Source organism: Miniopterus natalensis, chromosome 19 (assembly GCF_054644295.1).
Source record: "Miniopterus natalensis isolate mMinNat1 chromosome 19, mMinNat1.hap1, whole genome shotgun sequence".
NCBI classification, from domain to species: domain Eukaryota; kingdom Metazoa; phylum Chordata; class Mammalia; order Chiroptera; family Miniopteridae; genus Miniopterus; species Miniopterus natalensis.
Window position 1 is genome coordinate 39,454,063 of NC_142099.1, and position 23,204 is coordinate 39,477,266.

The 23,204-nt window shown below is 50.6% G+C and overlaps 1 protein-coding gene across 1 annotated transcript; it reads left to right on the top strand.

Moving 5' to 3' along the window:
* Positions 1-15,520: 15,520 nt before the first annotated feature.
* FCGR3B (Fc gamma receptor IIIb) lies at positions 15,521-21,759 on the top strand. Its single transcript, XM_087828222.1, has 5 exons — positions 15,521-15,560; positions 16,177-16,197; positions 16,533-16,790; positions 20,052-20,306; positions 21,551-21,759. Exons 1-5 carry the CDS (start codon positions 15,521-15,523, stop codon positions 21,757-21,759), a joined length of 783 nt encoding a protein of 260 aa, XP_087684348.1.
* Positions 21,760-23,204: the final 1,445 nt, after the last annotated feature.

Sequence of the window (23,204 nt, forward strand, 5' to 3'; positions counted from 1 at the left end):
TCTTCCTCCCTCCAATTAACAACCAATAGAAAGAAATCAGGAGAAGAGTGCCTGTGAAGTCCTGCAGTCCTCCCACGCTGTCCTTATTTCCATTCTGAGCCCTGGCAGATCACCCTGTCCTGTTCTTCCCATCGCCAGCACCACCTGTTTGAGGGCTCATCTCCCTCTGTGTAGGACTAGTGCCCCTCACGCTTGGGGACGAATAGACGAAAATGCTGGGGATCTGTGGTCAGAGCTAACTATGCACATGCAAACCGGGCTGCACCTCTCAGCCTACATCACAGACTCTAGAGGGAATTACCAGGAGGCATTCATGAGCCAAAAGTCGCTGCCCCTCCCCCCAAATCCCAACACTCCCCAACCAACGTTGTTCTTATGAAAGGAAAGCCCTTGGTTATCTTCTGGCTGAGCAGGGAAGCGGCTGTGCTGTGGAAAACACCGCTTGGTGCCCTGGATTCACAGTTCTGGAGAAACTGAGCCTCGGCCACTTGGCTTAAGAAAATGACTTTTTGTTCAATGGGCTTTTTGTTTGACCTCTTTGATCTAAGTTGTTTAGGGCTGGGGGGCTGTGGCTTTGGGGTGCCCTCTACTCGTTGGGCATTATTCTGCTTACGGTCATTCTAGTGGCCTCCCTGACGCACTGCATTCTCTCAAAAGCTTTAAATGCAGGCATGAAGCCACTGGTGGCCGGACAAATGACCTCCCTTTGCCTATAACACCAAAAACAAGATGAAGGAAACAGCCAACTAAGGGACCGAGATCTTGATATTCTAACCTGTGAATCTCAGTCCAAGACCCAACCTGGCTCCCACACCAACAGAAAGCAGTAGCTCAGAGGGTGCTAATACCTTAAATTTTTGCCAGTATTCTCACTGAGGATTGATCAAAGTGGGGGAATTGATAAAGTCAATTCGTAACATAAATCAGGACCCACAGCATGGAGACAGCCTGGCGGCCCAGCCCACATCCCAAATCTAAAGTAAGTCAGCTTACACTCACAGGCAACACCTCTGGAGGACCTAATGTTCACCAACCTCAGTGCTCCAGCTGTGTCAGCTACCTCACCCCACCCTACAAAACAGGACCTGCTGGCCAGCCACACCTCATGTCCCAGTCACCTCTTCCAACTGCCCATAAAACTTGCTCTTGCCCCAAACCCCCCAGAAGAGGGCTCCACTGCCTGAGAGGCTCTGTGGTCCTCCCACCCATGGATGGCTTTTCCTTGAATATAGGACATCGAAGTCATTCCTTAATTGTTTAGTTTTGCCATTTGATAAAACAATGGCATAGAGCAATAAACACACCAAGAGACCAAAATTTATACTTACTGTGTGAGTGCATGAATGCTACTGGGAGGAGGCACCTTACATGTTTTATCTTTAATGCCTGAAAGGTAAGTTATATCACCCTCATTTGCACATCAAGAAACTTAAAAGATAAGCTGAGGTGTAATACAATTTTTAGGAGTTTATTTGAGCAATAATTAACTGCAACAGGGCAGTGCCAAACGGAAGGGCTTAGGAACCCCCCACCAGCAGGAGTTGGGCAAAGACGGTCCTGCAGAGAAAGCAGATGCATGGCAAAGACATTGTTTAAGTGGCTGTAGCACACACTTTTGCACTATCAGAAAGTTGAATTAGCTGCTTGTGGTCGGGTGTGGAGGGAGCAGAATATGCGGACCCCAGATGTGCTTCTTTGGTGTGGTTATTTCTAAGAACAGCGGACACAGGAGATGCCCTGAGCACCTGCTGTGAGAGACACTGACAAGGTAAGCTTCCATCTCTGTACCAAGGTGACTCTAACTCACAAGAAAACTCTTATCATCGTTGGAGAAGGCACAGACTTAAGTCAGCGTAACAACTCACCCTCTGCTGCGCTTTTCTTGATAACGTCCCCAAACTGGACCCCCAAAAAACACACCTTTCTTTTGTCTTTAGCTGAAGATAGTATTTAAGGTGGTGGCTTGGCCATTTGGGGGAGTTACTTGGTTTTCCTGGTTATCTCCCAGGTATACAGGAAGCATACATGTTATTTAAATTGTTTTTCAATCTGTCTTTTATGGGGGGGGGTTCTCAGCCAAAACCCTAGAGGGGTAGAGGGAAAATTATTTCCCTCCCCTCCAAAACCAAAACAGAAACAGTAGTCTCTTCTTCCCATGACAGTTGGGAAAAGACTAAAAAACGAACAAAATCGCCCTAAACACAAGAGGCATTTCTAAAAGAAATGAACACAAGCACAGGGCACGCTACTTGTTGAAAACTGGAATATGCCTATGAAAAGAGAGTTCTTTGAAAGGGACAGCTTGATTTAAAACGTGTATGTCAGGAGGTAGGAAAGATATGACTAATTCAGAAATCAAAAAAGCCCAGTGGTTAAGAGCAGGAGTTTGGAAATAGAGCCAGCCAAGGGCCTTGCCCCGTCCCCACCGTGTGTCCCTAGATGTTTCAGCCGTCCTTTCTAAGCCTTGCTGCTGGTCTTAAAGTGGAGATTACATTAATATTTACCTTATAACGGTCTCATGAATATTAATGACAAAACCTATGAATGATGCTGTTAAAAACAAATTCAACTGAGTAAATTAAAGATCTTACTGACTTTATTCAATGATTCATGAGTCCAGCAGCATTCAGTCTGGCTCTGAGGGGCTGTGCAAAATGAGAGACTTTTATAGGCAGACAGGAGCAGGGCGAGAAAGTTACGCCAGGCCAGAGAGATTGGTTATGGTGAGGCCACATTCCCTTAGGGGCTGGCAGGGCTGTGTCAGGCAGACACCTAAGTAGTCCGATCAGGCGATTCCTGATAGACCTGTGTAAGGTTCCATTTCGGAGAAAGTCAAAACTGTAACTAAGTCTAGGTTTGATGATGTGGGGCTTACTTAGCATAGGTGACTCCATTTTGGTTGGGCCTGTTGTCTTGTTTTTAACAATTCTTAACCAGAAGCTGACATATAAATTTAGTGTTTATTGTCATTAAAGACTAGGAGAATCTGGCCCAATGTTCCCAGTGGGATTGGTGTTTAAGCATCACTTTGAGAAGAGCAGATATGTACCATCAACTCAAATGGCTCCAGCTCTGGACTCCCTGAGATTCCAGCCACTTGCTTCACAAGGGGCTCTTTTCTCTCTTTTCTGCTTGGTTGGGTGTTGTTTCTCTTCCTCTTTGTACCCTAGCCACCCTCCAGTGGATTCCCATGATTGCTTTATGAGTCCGCCCTAAGATTTCCTCCTTCTAGCCACTTCCTCCAGAGCTGAGCCACCCTCGGCAACACCGCAGTCTGCTGCTGACCCCCGAGGAGCAGGAAGCCTGGGCAGGAAGCCGACCGCAGGGGGAAGAAGGGCTGCGCAAGGTGTCCACCAGAGCCTGCCTGGAGACTCATGTCCCCTGGGAATTCATATCTTGTGGGACAGCGCTGTCACCTTTAACAACTTTTTCAGAAATGCAGATGCTCTGAGCTCTGTGGCCATTGACTTCAGAGTGCAGATTTGTTCACTGCTCAGTTTCAGAGCTGGGGGATACTGAGCTTCGATGAGAGGAGAGAAAAGGGTTAGGAGAGAAGGGCTCTTCCCAGGAAGCCAAGACCTGTGACAAAGGGAGGGTTATCTCGGAGGGCCCAGGGTAGGGAGGGAGAAATGAGACCTGATTGTATTTATTTGTTTTTAAATTTTTTTAATTTAAATATAGTTGGTATACAATATTATATTAGTTATATTAGTCTCAGGTGTGCAACATAGTGATTCAACATTTTTATACCTTACATTGTGATCACCCCATTACTTCAGGTCACCTTCTGTCACCATGCAAACCTCTCACAATATTATTGACTATATTCCCCTTCACCTTTTTCATGCACCTCCTACCCCTCTGGCAACTGTCCTTTTGTCCTCTGTTTCTATGAGTCTGCTTTGGTTTGGCTGGTTGGTTTCTTTAGATTCCATATATAAGTGAAACCATATGGTAATTGTCTTTCTCTGACTTATTTCACTTAGCTTAATATCCTCTAGGTCCATCTGTGTTGTCTCAAGTAAATGGCAAGATGTCATTCTTTTTTATTGCTGCATAATATTCCACAATGAGCTCTTCCTGCTCATTAACCTTATGTTAATGAAGATAAGCATTGATTCATTTCCAGTTTTACCCAGTTCAGACTCCAGATTCTATCATCTCTTCAATAATAATTATCAGGGTGAGTGTGGCCAGTCTTCCACGACCTGCAGGGACAGGAGAGAGCTAGGATCCCAGGTCAGACACAGGCATGCTGCTCCCCAGGGCAACGCACAGGAAGAAGGTGGGGACAGAGATAGGTCACCCCGAGCGCTCTCCAAGACAGGTGCTGTGCCAGGAGAGAACAGGCATGCTGCCCCCAGGGGAGCAAGCAGAAGAGTCAGGTCTTCAGAACAGAAGTACTGGAGGACGAGGGATCACAGACAGGTGGAAGTGTGGTGGATCCAGACCCAGTTTGGAACAAATCTCATCCACACCAAGTTCCCACCACCAGTTCCTCTTGTGCATTGATTGGCAGATCGCTAGAGAAGAACCGACCCTAAAGGGATAGGAATGTGAATATGGGGGGGAAGGGGGTCCTCTGCCCAAAGCAGTTGAGCAATGGTGCAAATTTCAAAGGTAGTGTTGTGGCTGGTTGAGGAGCTTTATGGAAAAGTCTCTATGGGCCCTCAGTTTATCAGTCTAGAAAAGGGGAAGTTATTTTGTATAAGGAGAGAGTGGTAGTCCCCAGTTTCGCATCTGTTCTTTCCTGTGCCCCGTCTTAGTGGAGGCCCCAGAAGGAGATTGCCCTGCAAAGGTGCAGTGTAGATGGGCAGGCTGGAGAAAGTTTGGGCCCTGGCAGGATTGCAGAAGTGAAGCTAAGTCTTTCTGAACCACTGGAGGGAAGGATGTTGAGGTTGGCAAAGGCACCAGATGCTGAGCAAGGGAGAAGACACCCAAGGGGCAGGGGCTAACCAGAGACGGTGAGTCAGTCGGCACCCAGGGCTCAACCCTATATTGACCCCATGCCAGTAAGAGACGTGGTGCAGGGAAGGGGGAGAAAGGAAATATGAGGAGACGGGAGTCTCTTTCCTGAGGAACTCTCATGACAAAGGGGAGGACAGATAGAGACAGGAGACAGACAAAAACAGCACAGATGTGTCCTGCCCGTCACCTACATCAGGAGCAGAAGGGAGTTTTGCATTTGTGACTGAAATTAAAACTTGAGGCAAAGTGTGAGTGCTAGAAAAAATGAATATGGATTATAGAGCCAAAATATTAACCACAAGGGCTTTGCTTTCAGACACATCTGCAGGTCAGCTGCAGGGTAGGTCTGAATACCAGGTACTAATAACATAACCGTGATAAAATGCTGAAGAGCACAGCAGCTCAGAGAGGCAAGCTTGCACCATGAAAGGTTGGGGCAGTCACAAAATGAAAATCATGTTTGTGTTTCAAACAGCACAGCCTCAAGGAAAACAGCATCAGGCAGTGGTGAAAGCTAAGCTCAAGGAAAGATTTCAAACTGAACTGGTGGTGAGAAGGACACTTAGAAAAGCCCCACCGCAGCCTGGCTCCTGCTCACATAGTCCTCTAATCATAACTGGGCCCCACTCTCAGTTGGTTTTGATGAGGGTGTTTAAAACACACCATTTCTAGACAGAAACCTCCTAACTTTACAGCTCAAGAAAAAATGGAGGGACACATGAACCAGAAGACATCCTACTGTGGGAGGAAGTTACACAGACATGAGCAGAGCAAGGACAGTGGGCCAGGAACAGGAGGTCACCAGGGTGTAAAGCCCCGGGTGCCTAGCATCGGGCTAAACTGGGAACACAAGGACCTCACCCCAGGGTGACCTTTCCTCCCCCAGCATATGGCTGGTCATGCGGTTTGGACCCTCCCCTTACCTTTCCTCCCCCCGGCATGTTGCTAGTCTTGTGAGTTAGACTCCCTTGGAGGAGGAATGAACAAGGGGGCCAGAGAATGGCCCTTAAGCATTCAGCACCCAGGACAGTGAGGTTCTGACCCACATCAAATACATCCAGGCCTCAGCTATGTTTCAGCTCCAGGCCCAGAAAAGCAGCAAAACCAGACAAACGATGCCATGGCTGATGGGAGACCAGCTGCACTGACCAATGATCACCTGGCCTGGTGCTGACCAATCAGTGGAGACCACAGTCCTGAAAAAGCACACCCCGAAAGCTGATGAATATTCTATTGGGATCATCCCTTGAGACCTCCAGATGAATTCCCTCAAGACAGGCTCTCTCTATGGAGCATGCCCTCACCTTTCCCCACTCCCTTCCCCCAGCCACGTTTTCCTTGCCTCCCTCTTTCTCCTAAGTTGGCAGGGCCCTTCTTCTGCCTCTGCAACTTGTTTCCTGAACCCATTTCTTCAACGGCTCACTTCTACCTCTGAGACTTTCCAAATACATTTTCTCTTATAGTTTGAGTCTTGGCCCTAAATTCTTTTGTAACCAGTGCTCAAATAACCAGGTTGCTGAACCAAATTCCAGTCTGACTCACTGGTCTAATACCTGATGCCGTTTCACCACCAACACTTACATATCAGTAATGTTAACGTAAGAAACATTCAAACCTGTGAAGAATTTTTGTGAGTTTATTTGAGCCAAACTGTCAACACATGCCAGGAAGCAGAATCTCAATGGACTGAGACAATGCCCCAAGAATGGCAGTTTTGCACCTTGCTTTATAGATTACAATCAAAAAAGGAGATGAGACGTAAGTGGGTTACATAAAATCCATTGGTGGTAGATTAGGGAGGCGGGAGAAAGCAAAGTGGGGAAACCTCTGGGGTTGGATAAAAAGTAAAATGATAGACACACTTCTTTTACTTAGGTGGGTGCAGGATAGTTAACAGTCAACAATTAACATGATAACAATGATAATTAGGGGATTTGTGGCCTCTGCAGAGTGGTGCCTGTGCTTTGAGGGGTCCAGAAAAAGGAAAAGTACTTTGTTTTTGCAAAGGCATGTTAATCAGGTATGTTATCACAGATGCAAAAAGACAACCGACAGGCTTAGTTAAGGTGAAAATCAACCTTTGTTAGGGAAAAATACTGCCTTAGGGAGTAACTACCCACCATAGACTGCTTTTAGTTAAAAAAGTTTTAATTTCATACCATCCTTGTGGTTCCTTTAGGTCTCTGAGTTTGCAAAGCCACCATGCAGACCCTCCCTGAGCTTGTCTGGTTAGCATATGGCCCCTTTTCATCCACAATAATCACTCTAATTTGCAGTGTTTTCACCCACACTGTTATCTGTTAACAAAGCTATCTTGCCAACTCATACACATTCTTCAGGACCCAACACCTTCTCCATAAACTCTTCCATAAATCACACACAACTAAACTCTTGCTTGCAAGAGGAGGGGGAGTCTAAGTGCAACGGACTCTCCAGGGCTGTCCTGCCTCCACAGAGGTCTCCCCCATTCCTGAACACAGGAAGTCCGTTGTGCCACAGTTTGCGCACCTTGACATTGGGATATTGCAATGGACTGGCTTGTTTTGTTCATTTCTGGCTGAGAAATGTAGGCTGTTTGCTGCTCTCTACTGCCCTCTGTTGTAACAAAGTGGGCAAGGTACTCATTTTTCAAGAAAACTAAAGATCGGAGTGTTTTAACATGGGAAGAGTGAGAGGCAGGTTCAGGAGCCAGAAGGAGTGGGGACGCTCTGGCTATAAGCCAATTGCTCTGCTCTTCGGCTTGGGTTACTCTTGGCCTCAGACGGTGCCATTCAGCAGTCGAGACCTGCTTCATTCATATACAGCCTGGCTTTAGGCCCTCAGTAGTGAGGGTGGATTTGAAGGTGTAGTAGAAAACGAGTAGTTAGATCCCAACATTTATGGCCTGTGACCCTGAACTGTACGCATACTGGTACCTGTGTCTCTGTGCATCCCTGGGTGAGACTCAGGAGGAGAGGCACCATCCTAAGGCAAACATGCTGAGAGCTGCTGGACGCTGCCCCCTGCTGAGTAGCAACTAAATATTTGACAAGGACATTTGAAGGACAAGTGAGGTTCTAAGTGATTCAAAATTATCTTCTTGGAAATAAACCTACCTGAAGTTCTCAGCAATGAAGGAACCACTCTTGTGGCTTCCATCGGCTTTCCAAGCACAGTTCAGCTCTAGTCTGTGTCTACTTCTAACCCAACTTCTCTTCCCAGCTACCCAGCTGGTCCTGAACCCACCACTGCTATGTGCCACAGGCACCCCAAACTCAGAGTATCCAAACCTGAACTATGGCCCCCAGGATATAATAAAGACATGCAAAATCAGGTAGTCAAACTGGCATGAACTGTCTCAGTGTGTAGACGCTATTCTGAGAGCGTCCCTCCTCATACAGAAAATGCAACTGGTAAACAAATACCCAGGGACCATCTGGACACACTAGCAATCAAGGAAATGCAAATATAATGTGGGACCCCAGTTCTCACCGGCTGAGTCACCTAAGATTCAGAAAGAGAATGTGGTTCAGTGGATTCTCATAGACTTCCTGGTGGAGAGTAAATTCAAACAGTTCTTTTGGAAAGAAATGTGGAAATACTATCAAAAGCTTACAAATGTATATACCTGTGACATTGTAATTTCACTTCTGGGAAAATGACCTTTGGGAATACACCAAAATATATTTTTTAAAAATACTGTTGGCCAGGCCGGGCATGGCTCAGTGGTTGAGCATCAACCTAGGATCCAGGAGATCACAGTTCAATTCCCGGTCAGGGCACATTCCCGGGGTTGCAGGCTTGATCCCCAGTAGGGGGCGTGCAGGAGGCAGCTGATCAATGACGACTCTCTCATCATTGATGTTTCTATCTCTCTCTCTCCCTCTCCCTTCCTCTTTCTGAAATCAATAAAGATATATTAAAAAAAAAAAAATACTGTTGGCCTTTGCAGCACTATTGAAAATAATGAAAATTAGAAACAACCTAAAAATGTACAAAATCTGGCTTTAGATAAATTGCTCTGTCGCTCTGTCAGCTGAGCTCCCTGGGCACTAAGAGAGAGCTGCATGAATCAGGCGACTTCTGCAGCAAGTTCCAGAAAACTCCACTCCCATTGCTTACACGAGAAAAAATATTTTGCTATCTTGCATGTAAAGTTGTCTGAATATAAGGCAGCTCCAGGGTTGGTTAACCTGTAGCACAATAATGCCTTTAGTAACTCAGATTATTCCTTGTCTTTGCTTTGCTGTCATTAGCATGTCAGCCACTTCCCTCATGGAAGCAAGATGACGGCAGCAGCTCCAAGCATCACATCCTTAAACATCACCATGTCCCAAACCTGGCAGGGGATTTATTACTTCTTGTGCCCCAGAATCCCCACAGCAGGTTGCCCTTGAGGGTTTGCTGTCCAGAACATATCACGTGTTCAGTCCTACGTCAATCACTGGCAAGCACATTGGTTCTGAAAGTGTGGTCCTTAGGCCAGCAGCATCACCCAGACACTTGCTAAAAAGGCAAATCCTCAGGCCCTACCAGAACCAGGAAACCTGAGTGAGGCCCATCAACTTGTCCTTAACAAGCCTTCCAGACGACTCTGATGCAGCTCAAATTTGAGAATCACTGACTTAAGGTAAACGAAAGTCACCTCCTGGGGCTGGGAAAAGGTTCAGCCATCACTAAAGCTCACAGCCACCATGTAGCTGAACAGAATCATGTTCCACTAGCAGGGAGCGAGGGAGAAATAACCATGGGCAGGCAACCTCAGTGTAAGAAAGGCCCTTGTTCTGGTGCTGATGGCATGACCCAAGTCTTCTAAGGAGGCAAAAGTCGCTCTTCCTTTCCACAGATTCCTCACAAGTTTTGTAGCATTTTTTTTTTTTTCATTTAAAAAAATGTTAGAGATGTTGAGTGGTGTGTGCATTTGTGTGCCTGTGTGTGGGAGACTGTTATAAAAAATAAAGTTGCTGAAAATCACATAATAAAATGTGTAAACATAAGCAACAAAACATGAACAAAATACACATATGTATAAGTGGATGTGTGTTTACATGAGGACAAATGTGTCCCAGAAGGACACAATAGTCTTCTCTGCGGTTAACCAGAAGTGAGCATGAAGCTGAGGGTCAGAGGTCATTAAATGTTGGCAGGAATATATTAGATCATGTGTGTGCATTTTGAAACAAACATGGTTTCAGCAAAAAAGTGAAGTCTGGTAAAAAGGAGGAGGAGATGGAGGAGGAGGAGGAGATGGAGGAAGAGATGGAGGAGATGGAGGAGGAGATGGAGGAGATGGAGGAGGAGATGGAGGAGGAGATGGAGGAGATGGAGGAGGAGATGGAGGAGGGGGAGATGGAGGAGGAGATGGAGGAGGAGGAGATGGAGGAGGAGATGGAGGAGGAGATGGAGGAGATGGAGGAGGAGATGGAGGAGGAGATGGAGGGGGAGATGGAGGAGGGGGAGATGGAGGAGAAGATGGAGGAGGAGATGGAGGAGGAGATGGAGGAGGGGGAGATGGAGGAGGAGATGGAGGAGGAGATGGAGGAGCAGATGGAGGAGGAGATGGAGGAGATGGAGGAGGAGATGGAGGAGGAGATGGAGGAGCAGATGGAGGAGGAGATGGAGGAGAAGATGGAGGAGGAGGAGATGGAGGAGGAGATGGAGGAGAAGATGGAGGAGGAGGAGATGGAGGAGGAGATGGAGGAGATGGAGGAGGAGATGGAGGAGATGGAAGAGATGGAGGAGATGGAGGAGGTGGAGGAGGAGATGGAGGAGGAGATGGAGGAGGCGGAGGAGATGGAGGAGATGGAGGAGGAGATGGAGGAGATGGAGGAGATGGAGGAGGAGATGGAGGAGGAGATGGAGGAGGAGATGGAGGAGGGGGAGATGGAGGAGGAGATGGAGGAGGAGATGGAGGAGGAGATGGAGGAGATGGAAGAGATGGAGGAGATGGAGGAGATGGAGGAGGTGGAGGAGGAGATGGAGGAGGAGATGGAGGAGATGGAGGAGATGGAGGAGGAGATGGAGGAGATGGAGGGGGAGATGGAGGGGGAGATGGAGGAGGGGGAGATGGAGGAGAAGATGGAGGAGGAGATGGAGGAGGAGATGGAGGAGGGGGAGATGGAGGAGGAGATGGAGGAGCAGATGGAGGAGGAGATGGAGGAGATGGAGGAAGAGATGGAGGAGGAGATGGAGGAGGAGATGGAGGAGAAGATGGAGGAGGAGGAGATGGAGGAGGAGATGGAGGAGATGGAGGAGGAGGAGATGGAGGAGAAGATGGAGGAGATGGAGGAGGAGGAGGCGGAGGAGGAGATGGAGGAGATGGAGTAGGAGATGGAGGAGAAGATGGAGGAGATGGAGGAGGAGGAGATGGAGGAGGAGATGGAGGAGAAGATGGAGGAGGAGGAGATGGGGGAGGAGATGGAGGAGATGGAGGAGGAGATGGAGGAGATGGAGGAGGAGATGGAGGAGGAGATGGAGGAGAAGATGGAGGAGATGGAGGAGATGGAGGAGGAGATGGAGGAGAAGATGGAGGAGGAGATGGAGGAGGAGATGGACTGGGAGGAGGAGGAGAGGAAGGGGGACTGAGAGGAAAGGAGGGGGAGGGGGACTAGGAAGAGGGGAGGGGGCCTGGGACTGGTGCAGCCAAACTTCCCCTTGTCTCTAGCGGGATGTCACTGATGACCATTCAACACAACCAGCACCTCCATTTCCTGCTCAAAACCAAAGTTTCTTTTTTTGTTACTTTCTGTCTTCCTAGAAGGTTTTGTCTAGTTGGCATATGAGTGAAAGCATGAGTTTCATAATTTAGAATTAACTTTAAATCCTAGATGGAGCAAGTTGCTGGGTCTGCTAGAAAATCTCTATGGCTCCCAAATGTTGTCCATTGGCTTTCACTGGGATTTGTAGATGACAGAAGCTACTGCCTTCTGCAAAGCCTCAAAACTTCCATGGGAAGCCAGCATTCAGAACCATAGAACATTTGAGATGGAAAGACATTAACACAGCCTAGCCCAGTGACCTCACTTACACGAGGAAAAGGGCTCTCGGAACAGAAGTGGCTGAACACCTAACTGTCAGACCGAAACCAGAATCTGGACTTACTTCCTCCTCAACTGGTATTTTTCCGGTAACACCTCACCAACACTCTCCTTTTGAAACTTTAAAATTTTTCTAGTTTGGGGGGCAGAGAATCTACATGTGTCCTGAGGTGAGATAACAAGATAGGGTGCTGGAAAGGTCTTATATTCAACAGGCTGTGTTATTTTAGTGACTACAGCCACAGTAAACAGGCTGTGGCTTAAGGTCACACACAGTCGATGTCCAGTCCCCCTGGTTTCGCCCATTTGCATCCACCCATCTCTTCCTGTTTTTGCGGTTTCTCCGTCTTCCCTGCCACTGCCTTCCTATGTCCCTCTGTTCAGGCCTCTGGGTGTGCGTTCCCTGTGCACGTCCAACTCTGTCAGAGGCTCAGGATCTTTCTTCGTATTTTTTCTATCCTGGGGTCTTGTCTTCCTCAGTTTCCCTGGTTGGTTCTTCTGTGCCTTCTGCCCCCATCAGTGTCTCCATGTCTCCCTCTCAGCTTTTCCTTCCTCCTATTTTTATTCTGGCAGGTTCCCTTCCTAGCTCTTTCCCTCATTTTACCAGAGATCTAACGGTAAACACTTCTATTAAATGATTTTGATATCTGTTGCATTTGTAGTTTAGAAGTTACTATATTTTGTTATTAAAATGAACAAGTAGAATATTTCCTTAAAAGACAGTTAAATTTCTGTTTGCCTCTCTGTGGACCTTAGTCATTTATTTCTTTGTGGCCAGTGATGCGCCTAAAGAATGGGGGGTGGGGGTCCTCCTTACTCTAGCTGACAGTCACTGAGACGGGACTCCGTGACCAGAGCGGGTCCCAGCAAACATGCAGTCTCAGACGCAAGAAAGTCGGGGGCGACACTATTCTTCCTTTCCACACATTCCTCAAAAATATTTTTAGCATTTGCTCTCCAATTTTTAAAAAATGTGTAAAACATTGAGTGGCGTGTGTTTGTGTTGTGTAATGTAATGTGATATGTAAACATGAACAACAAAATGGACAAAATGCACATATGTGCAGGCAGATGTGTGTTTACCTGAACACGGATGTGTAGGGAATGATCTGGAAGGACACAGCGGTCTTCTCGGTGCTTACTCTTCACTCTCACCATCAAGAGATGAGGCCTGTGTCCCCTGCCCTGGACACTGGTGGGCTCACGCCTCCCGAGGAGTCCTGTGCAGTGGAAACCAACACCACTTGTCACTGTGACCTGTAAACAAGTTCAAGTCTCTCATGTAAAACAAAATAAAATCTCCCTCTAGGAGGTGAAGCTTCTGATTTTCCTCTCCCATGATATCACTCAGGGTCTTGATTTAAGCAAGTGTTTCAGAATCTGATATAGTAGGAAAGGAAAGGAATTTACTGGGTGTAATCTGGAGGCAGGTCAGCCGATCCCACTGCTGTGACCACCATCTCCCTCCCTTGTAAGTTAAGTCCCGTGCCCGGCCTTTGGGACTCAGCAACCCGGAGGAGGCACACTGGCCAAGAGCAGATCACACGGCTGCTCTTTGGCCGCCCTAACAAAGCACCACAGACAACAGAGTTGAAACAGACACTTATTTTTCCACAGTTCTGGAAGCTGGAAGTCTGGGATCAAGGTGCTGTCAGGGGTGGTTTCTCCTAAGGCCTCTCTCCTCAGCATACAGATGGCTGTCTTTTCCATGTCCTCACATGGTCGACCCTCTGGGCATGTTTGTGTCTTAGGAGGTTTGTGTCTCTTCCTAGGAGGACACCAGTCTTATTGGATTAGGGCCCTCCTTAATGTCCTCATTTTAACTTAATTACTCCTTAAATACCCCATCTCCAAATACAGTCACATTCTGAGGTCCTGAAGGTTGGGACTTCTACATGTAAATTTGGGGGAGACAGAGTTTAGCCCATCACACTAGCTCGAGGTGGGAAAAGGGAGATCTAGCCCCTTTGGTTTCTACAGTGAAGGCCATCACCACTTTCTATTGAGGCTGCTCACAGAAGGGTCCCCCAGGAAGACCTAGGTGCTAGTACAAGGGCAGGGGCTCCTGGGCGGCCAGACACGGCTCCCTGCGCCCTCATAATAGAGATGCTTACACAGACTGGTAATTCATTAAAAACTCTTTTATTTCTACTCAGCCTTCAACCAAAAGTTAACAGCTTCTGTGTCCCAACCCTAGCCCCAGATGGCCACACTGGACTTTTCTACAGTGTTTCCTGTTTTGAACAGTGACTTCTCCCTCCCTGAAGTTGGGGCCTCTGGGCTCCCCTCTGTTTTTCTGGCAGCCCCTTCTCCTCGATCTGCAGTGTCAGCAGCTCCCTCTGGTGCACGCTGTGACTGCTGCCATGAGCCAAGTTCCTGCCCCTGCCCCCCCCATTCCCCTTTCTCCAGCCCTCCACGGGCACAGAGCTCTCACCCCCGCTCTGCCGCACCTATGGCGTCTGGGTGGGCCTCACAGGGAGTTTCTTGAGTTACAGGGAAAATGGTGTGTTCATTTGCATTTTTTCCTGGGAAAGGACCTAAAGCTTTTATTGAAAGTTTAAAACATCAACCGTGTTGGTGCCTCCTCAACTTGTCTTTGGTCCAGACCTCTCTCCTGAATTCCACAGCCATGTGTCCAGCTGCCTACTTGACATCTCACCTGAATCACCACAACCGCCTCCAACCCCACCACTCTCTCCCTCCCCAAGCCTGCTCCTCCCCCTCTGTTCGCGCGTCCATGAGATGGACACCATCCTCCTGAGCGGAGGCTGAGCACTGCCCAGACCCCGCCTCTGCCACCCCTCCTGGCCAATTGCTCACCCACATCCTGCCCATTCTACCTGCTTCCCACCTCTCCAGTGCAGGCCCACTTCCTTAACAGAGAAACTCTACCTCTCACCTGAGCTGTTAAAATAACTCCAGGCCCATTTCTCCTCCATGGCCAGGGTTTCTTTTCACAGACAGCAGGAACCTTGTGATCAAATTCACACAGAAAGTTAGAAGCTCCTGTGGATTACAGATCCCACGGCATAGGCGTTTTTAATTTTGAAAGAAAGTGGTGGAGGTGATATTAGGGGGAGGGACACCGGTAGGGTCTGAAGATTGAAATGCCTGCTCTCCATGTAGGCGGCCAGGCAGGAGGGAGGCCTGAGACGGAGCTAGAGAGCCTCAGGGAACACCCTCAGCCCGTCCCCTAGGCCAAGCTCTCCCCTTCTTGGTGCTGAATGGACCCAGCCCTGGGTGGGAAAAATGTCCTGAGATTTCTGAGGGTGCCCCACAGGCTGTCACCAGGTGCTCAGCACAGGCCCACGTGGGGCAAAGGGACACACCCACCTGAGCTTCTCCTCCAAGCTCTTCCCCGCCCCCAACCCAGGGCTCACTTGTTCGAGTTCTGATCAGGAATCGATGATGTTACCAGAAAAAGGAACCTATTGAGTAGTGGGGTACAGGGCAAGGCTGTTCAACTTCCTCTCTCAAGTTAGCTAGGTCACCGCAGGGCTCCAAGGTCTGGTGACTCACTCATCCTCACAGCCAGCATGTGGCAGCTGCTACTCACCGCAGCCCTGCTGCTTCTGGGTAAGTCAGGGTCCCCGCTGAGGGAGACACTCAGGATGTCCAGGGATCAAGCCACGGATGGGACCCTTCTCATGTCTACAGCCCTAGATTTAGCTCCTAGGACAAACCATTTAGGAGCTAGAGACGAGGGGAATGCTGGCTCTGATTTGGGCACCATCCGAAGGTGAAGGGGGACTGTGACGTCTCTGTCCTCAGTTTCCCTGTCTGTAAGTTGAAGAGTATGGAAGAGTATGTCTCTTCCATTGTGACATTCCAGGTTCCTCTTTAAGACTTTTAATCTCTACTCTTCCCAGGGGACTTGGGTTGAGGTTGTTTTTAGGCTTTCATTCAGGGAATTTCAATGCGTATCCTTAATTTGGGAGTTTGAACAGGGACCAAGGAGTAAGGGAGTGGTGCTGAAAACAGGGATTTGGGTGGATGGCAGGGAGGAGGGAAGGAAGCACAGACATTGGAGACCAGAGTGCAGGTCCCTGGACGGCTGGCCACTCTACGTATCCTGGTTCCTGGCAACACGGGCTCTGGGCCAGGGTGGGCAGGGGAGTCCAAGCTCAGCCCTCACTGCAGGCACCCGCTGTCCACTTGTGCTCAATATTTGTTTCATTCTTTTTTCCTGCAGCTTCATCAGGCACCCAAGCTGGTGAGTTTGCTTCAAGGGGTCAGACTAATCAAGTGAGGCCCGTAAGGACACTAGGCATGGGCCATGGCAACAGCGGGTAGGGGGCTTGGCTGGGGCAATTGCCCCAACACACTGGGGCTTAGCCCTATGCTTTTCTGGCCAGTTTTCCTCAACATAGAGAGAGACCAAGAATGGGGCTAACTGCCTCCAAGACAAGATGCTCTAAGACTGAGTCACAGACTAAGGCAGAGTTGCCAACTGTGGGTTTACAGGGTGGACTCTGGTGTGGAGCCCCCAGAATGCAGGGTGGGGAACGCTCATCCCCAGCCCTCACCCACATTCCCTTGTCTCCTCAGAAGATCTCCGGAAGGCTGTGGTGTCCCTGTACCCAGAATGGGACAGGCTGCTCGAGAAGGACAATGTAACTCTGAGGTGCCAGGGGACCCACACCAACAGGCATGATTCCACACGGTGGTGGCACAATGGAAACCTCCTGCCAAACCAGAACTCCAGCTATGTCATCTCATCGGCCAGAGTTAATGACAGTGGGGAGTACACATGTCAGACCAACCTCTCCAAACTCAGTGACCCGGTGCTGCTCCAAGTCCATGCTGGTGAGTGGGTGATGGGGAATAGGGGAGTCACCAATAAAGGGTGACACAAGAGGCCAGGAAAGACTGGGGGAGAGCCAGAAGGTGATGTTCTTGGGGGTTAGAACTAAGATGAGATGATCCATGGTCCCTCTGAGTAACATCAGAGGGCCCTACCACTGGAGGGCACAGTGTTAAACCTGGCATATAGCAGATACAGGACTGCTGCTCCACCCAGTACCTGAGCCCCATCCACAGAGGACACACCCAACCTGGATGGTGTGGTCTAGAGGCTGGGGCCTGACTCTGAGGCTCAATAGTATTCATTGCATAAATTAGTGGATCTGTTCTCAGGACCACCATCTCCTCTCACTCTTAGACACACAAAGCCCTAAGCTGCCCCATAACTCCCCTAATGGCGGAGTGTCATATCCCTCTCCCATCAATGCCACACTCAGACTCACAGCGTAACTGAGGCAGCATGCAGTCCTCCTAATACACACATGCCCGTTCACCTTGCATATCAACTGTGGAATTAAAGTCTTTCTTTTCTTTTTTTTAATTTATCTTTATTGTTGAAAGTATTACAGGTGTCCCATTTTCCCCCCAATTGGCCCCCTCCACCTCGCTCCCACCCTCTCCCCAGGCCTTCACCCCGTTATTGGCTGTGTCCATGGGTTACGCATATATGCATATAACTTCTTTGGTTAATCTCTTCCCACCCTCCACCCCACTTCCCTCTTTCCTCTGAAATATGATCATCTGTTACATGCGTCAATGTCTCTGGATCTATTTAGTTCATCAGATTCTTTTGTTCATTATCTTCTTCCCAAAGGAGACCCTTCAACTTTTCCTGTAGTGCTGGTCTGGTGGTGATGAACTCCTTTAGCTTTTTCTTATCTGTGAAGCTCTTTATCTGACCTTCAGTTCTAAACGACAGCTTTGCTGGGTAGAGCAATCTTGGTTGTAGTTCCATGTTTTTCATCACTTTGAATATTTCTTGCCACTCCCTTCTGGCCTGCAAGGTTTCTGTTGAGAAATCAGCTGACAGTCGTGTGGGTGCGCCCTTGTAGAAAGTCTGTATTTTCAATGGAATCCAGGCACCAGAGGCAGGTAGGGGAGAACTGGAAGCGGGGATCTCACCTGGTGTCCCTGTAACTGCACCACACGCCCGGTACTTGCCGAGTCACCTTGCAAGCCTGACTCCGGCGAGGCTGTCCCATTTGTAAAATGGACACAGGCAGAACTGGCCTGGAGGGGAAGGGGGGCTAATGCAGTGGACCTGCAACCGAGCTCCATGGAATTGGGCCCCTAAGCTGGTTTTGGTGGCTCCTGTGCAGCTGACTGTCCACTGAGCTGACCTCTCCTCCAGCACAGAGCTACGGGGGATGTCTACTGTCTAGCTAGGAGGAAAATGCCACCCAAGACCAAATAAAATGGAGATTTGCCAGCAGGCAGCAGGAGAAAAATCAATCCTGGGGGCTACTGGCTTGTCTCGAATTTGACCCTAGAGACCTGCTTCAGAAGCCTAGTCCGGGGGGACCACAACCACGGACTTCTGCAGGCGAGCCCCGATCGCCCTTTGGGACCCACTCCACTTCTCTCCTCCGAGGTACCTTCCTTTTCTTAACTTTCCTCAGGCAGAATCCCTGGGCTCCATCCTCTGGCCGCGCAGTCCTTAGATCTTAGACTGTGCAGCACTTACCACTTTCTATTGGGATTATTTCTGAGTCTAGACTACAGGCTCTTTGGGGCTCAGATGGTGTGTCCTAGTCATCTGGGTGTCCCCAGTCTGCACAACACCATACATTCTCTATAAAATACCTGTCAGATGAACACATGTGGACATTTCGATGACAGCACAGACCAGAGCAGGTGTGCTCCCCCAAGGCCACAAGACCACGTGCGTACGGTACCTAATCTTATAACCACCACGTTACGCTAATAACGATTCATCTCTGCTCACACAGCAAATGGATATATCAGCATGTGGCCTCTTTTGATAAATGATATTTTTTTTAAATACATCTTTATTGATTTCAGAGAGAGGAAAGGAAAGGGGGAGAGAGAGAGAAACATCAATGATGAGAGTCATTGATCGGCTGCCTCCTGCACGCCCCCGACTGGGGATCGAGCCACAATCCAGGCCTGTGCCCTGACCGGGAATCGAACCCCGATCGCCTGGATCCTACGTCGATGCTCAACCGCTGAGCCACGCCCAGCCGGGCAGATAAATGATATTTCTTAATAAATAATGAAGGTTACCTTCTGTTTGGTCAATATTCCAGGGAGAGAATTTTCATGTGCTACCAATTTTGTTTAGCGTAAGGTACTAGATTCTTTAAATTAGAGTAAATTTTATTGTTTTGTTCTTCTTACAAAACTCATTTGGGTTTCAAAAGTACATGAAAGTAAAAGGGAAAAGACTGAAACAATCTGTTGTCCCACCTCCCAGAGAAAAATAGTTCATATTTAAAAAAGAAAGTGTACTGTCTTCCTTTTTGTCTTCTGCGCCTAGATACTTTTTGCATTCTCTTTTTGACAACATTGTCTCATAAATGTTCCTCATGTTATTTTAAAATTTGTCTGCAATTCATCTTTAATCGTTGAGGTTCACCTCCTGACCAGAGTTCACGTGCTGTCTGTGTGGAGTCTGGTTACTGAGTGAGGCAGTTGTGAGAACTGTCCCGGCTGCGTAAGAATTTTCTCTTGAAAGCTGTGCTCAGAGATAAAGATGGGCTTACAGAGGCCTGGGGCCCCTCAGAGGCTCCCGGTTCCCAGGGCACCACAGGCGCGCCTGTCTCTCTCCTCCTTGGCCTTTAGCTCTCCCCCTCGGTATCTGTAGCCACTCCTGTGCCCACCCAGGGACCACATTCCTGACTGCTGCAAGAGTCTCAACATTTCTCAGCTATCTATTCCTTCTGAAGACTACCTTTCCTTTAATGAGGCAAATCACAGTTTTCAAATGCAATTTCTACTCTGACCTGGAACATGTGGTGCTCCTGGTACCTGCCATAGCAAACCCAAGGGCAGCCCTTCGCCCTGCAGACGGCCTCTCACCTGCCTGTCACTTCGTCCCTTTGCCCCAGTCTTTGTCTGTCCCTCTCCTCTGTCAGAGAGAAGGTCTTGGTGTGCCTTGAGTTCTCACAGGCCAGGAGGCTTTTTCCAAGGGGAGCTTGTAGGAAGGGCTCCCTGTCTGCTTTTCATCTGGTGACAAGTGTCTGCTGCTCCAGTTCGTGGCCCTGCTCACCAAGGCCTCCTGGGCCTGTGGTCTGTATCTTTCAGCCTGGTTGCTGCTCCAGGCCCGCCAGTGGGTGGCCCAAGAGGGGGACCCCATCAAGTTGAGGTGCCACAGCTGGAAGAACGTTCCTGTTCACAACGTCCAATATTTCCAGAACGGCAGAGGCGTGCAGTTTTCCTATCAGAATTTTGATTTCCACATTCCCAAGGCATCTGGCAAACACAATGGCTCCTACTTCTGCAGGGGGATCATCGGGACTCTTAACGTGTCTTCCGAGGCTGTGAACATCATTGTTCAAGGTGAGAGGGGTATGGGCCTGGATGACCCAGAGCCCAGGTGACTGGCTAAGCCACTGCTCTCTGAACCCCAATTTCTGTAACAAAGACAACTGACATGTGTTGGGCACCCGTCTGTGGGCTGGATGCTATGCTAAGTGCTTCATCACAGGTGCCTTGCCTGGCGATCACAGGGACCCCAACACGTGATGAGATAGGTCATGCTGGCTCCATGGTACAGATGAAAGAACTGAGGTAAAATAAAGGGGGGTAATTAATTTGCCCCGCAGGTCACACCAGAGGGTCAAAGCCTGTGTCTATTTAACCACTTGACAAAATGAAATCACCGGACAGGCACCATGTCCTATGGTGACTGTTGTCCAGTGTCAGTGGCGCACACCCCCCTCCTCGGGGCAGAGCTTCCCTCGCTACACTCAGTGCTTCTGATGTCACAAAACGTCCACCAGTAACCAGACCAAGACCACATAGCAAAACAGTGAGATACACACATACCTTCTGAGACTTTAACAAAACAAAGTCATAATCTGTATAAATATAATGCCATTACAATTTAAATTTAAAGTAAACACTCTCAGCTGGAGAGGGAAAGAGACCAGTAATAAAGCACATGGGTCAGAATGCGCACAGTTGGTAAATGCAGGGGAATGTGGGAGAGTTCTCTGTGCTATTCCAGTAACTTTTTGTCAGTTTGAAATTAAATCAAGATGAAGAGTTAAAGAACTGAAATAAAAAATTCAGTATGTTACCAGTTTGTACACAGTGGCAAGGAATGAGTTTTAAATAACAACATCAAGGACTGAGAGGCTGAAAGCCAACAAGCTCCACATCACTCCCTTTTGGGTGATTAGTTACTGGGCCTTGGTAAAGAAATAGTACCGGTTCTCTGCCAATAAGTAGCGAATTTCAGTGGTTCACCTTTTTTTCAGATTTCCTTTAGTGACAATGAACAGCGCACATGGTGTGAAAACAATGAGTAATTTTGAGACTCAAGATAAAGTCACAATTAAGGAGTAATGGTCTCACCCCAACTTAAACTTTAACAACTGCCTCAGATTCCCAGCAAGCCAACCGCCCGACTCGCCCCGCCCCGCCGGGCCCGCGGGCGGAGGCGCTGCGCGCGGGGCGGTGCTGCTCGGCGGCGCTGGGCCGGGCTCCGCGGGGAGCAGGTGCGGGAACGCCTCCCCCGACGGCCCGCTCCCGCGCCGAGCGGCCGCCTGAGCTCCGCCCCTCCGGCCCGCCCCCCGCAGCGCCCGCGGCCTCGCCCGTCTCCCCGGGGCGTCGCGCCCTGTGCTGCCTGCTGCTGGGAGCGCTGTTCGCAGTGGACACGGGGCTGCACTTCTCCGTGTGGAGGGACCTTCGAAGCCTGCTGAGGAGCAGGAGAGACGGCGGGACAGACGGCGGGACAGACGGCGGCGTCACGCGGAGCAAGAGCCCTGGGGACGAGCGGGAGCGGTGAAAGCAGAGCCCCCGCGCCCCTCCGCGCGCAGCGCCGTCGCCCCACCCCACGCCCACCCCACGCCCACCCCACGCCCACCCCCGACGGCAGGACCCCGCGCTGAAGGCCGTCCCCAGCTCTGTTATCTCTTGGGCTCCAGTGGAAAGGAAGGGGCTGTGCTTGTTTTTAATATTACTGTCACTTTCAGTACTCCATCTGTTTTTCTATTTTATTTTATAGTTCACATAGAATGTTACGACAGTTTTAGGTGTACGACACCGGGACTCGGCATTTAATGCACCTCACGAGGAGACCACGGCGGAGCAGCGCGGCCCCGGCGGCGCCCTGGGCGCGGGCATCGCTCCTGAACCCCCGGGCGGCCGGTGCCAGCCGGGGCCTGCACCCCGCTGCCAGGCAGACGCTCTCGGGCTCCGCGGGGCTCCTGCAGGCGGCCCGGGGCGGGCGCGTGGGCGGTGCCAGGCCGCGCGGGGGGTGCCCAGGAGCCCCGTCGGAAGGCAGAGGCCGGGCGTGCCCCCCAACGCGCTCTCCTCGTCCTGCGGAGAAGCGGTCCACGGACGGGCGATGCGGGAGGAACGCGCGGGAAAGGGATCGGCACCCACCCCGCGGGAGGAAGGGGCGGGAAAGGAGACACGGCACCCACGGCGCTGTCCCGGGCCGCTCCGCCCGCCCGTGTCCCCGCCCGCGCCCTGAGAAGGCGGACCGAGAGCCCGCGGGCCGCCGGGGGGCACGGGCATGCGGGGGAGGGGGGCCGGCGGGGCCCGCGGGCCCCACAGCGGGGGAGGGGGGCCGGCGCCGAGCACCCGGCAGCGGCCGCGCGCACAGCGCCCCCTGGCGGACGCCGGGTAGCACCGCCGCACGCGCTGCGCCCCCGCGCGCCCCGGCTCCCCGAGCCCCGGGCCCTTCAGGGACCGCGGAGCAGCAGGCGGCGCGCGCGGGCTCCAGCTCTGTCTCCGCTTCAGCCGCCTCCCGCAGGAAGTCGATTCCACGGAGCATGGACGGGCCGCGCGCGCCGTCTCGGGCTGAGGGCGGGGCGCGAGCCCTTCTCTCCCCCCAGCGGCCGGGCGGCCGGACGCGGCTCCGGGTCGCAGCCTCCGGCCCCAGCTCCTGGGAACCAGCCGTCAGCCTGCTAGTTCACAGGCCGCTCAGCCGAGTGGGCACGACGGGCTTTTCCAGGGGCGGGGGAGAGGGGGCGGGTGGCTCGGGGCGTGGGGCAGGAGAGGGCGCGGGCGGGCCCGAGCGGGGGCCTGGTCAGAGGCGCGGGCCAGCCGGCTGGGTCCGGTGGGGCGCAGACAGGAGACAGGCTGGGAACGCCGGGCCTTCGACTCACAGCTGCCGGGTGCCGCACGGCGCCCCGCCCGAGTGCGGGAGCCCCGCGGGCCGCGGGAAGGCGCGGAGAGGCCTCCTTTGCGGCGTGTGCCCAAGACGCCTGGGAGCTTGCCCCGCAG

What these genes read in the sequence shown, in the direction of transcription:
- FCGR3B (XM_087828222.1), top strand. Translation starts at nt 15,521, where the DNA reads ATGTGGCAGCTGCTACTCACCGCAGCCCTGCTGCTTCTGG. An exon ending in CGCAGCCCTGCTGCTTCTGG is followed by an intron (nt 15,561 to 16,176) that starts GTAAGTCAGGGT and finishes TTTTTCCTGCAG; the next exon opens with CTTCATCAGGCACCCAAGCT. An exon ending in TGTGAACATCATTGTTCAAG is followed by an intron (nt 20,307 to 21,550) that starts GTGAGAGGGGTA and finishes CGCCCCCCGCAG; the next exon opens with CGCCCGCGGCCTCGCCCGTC.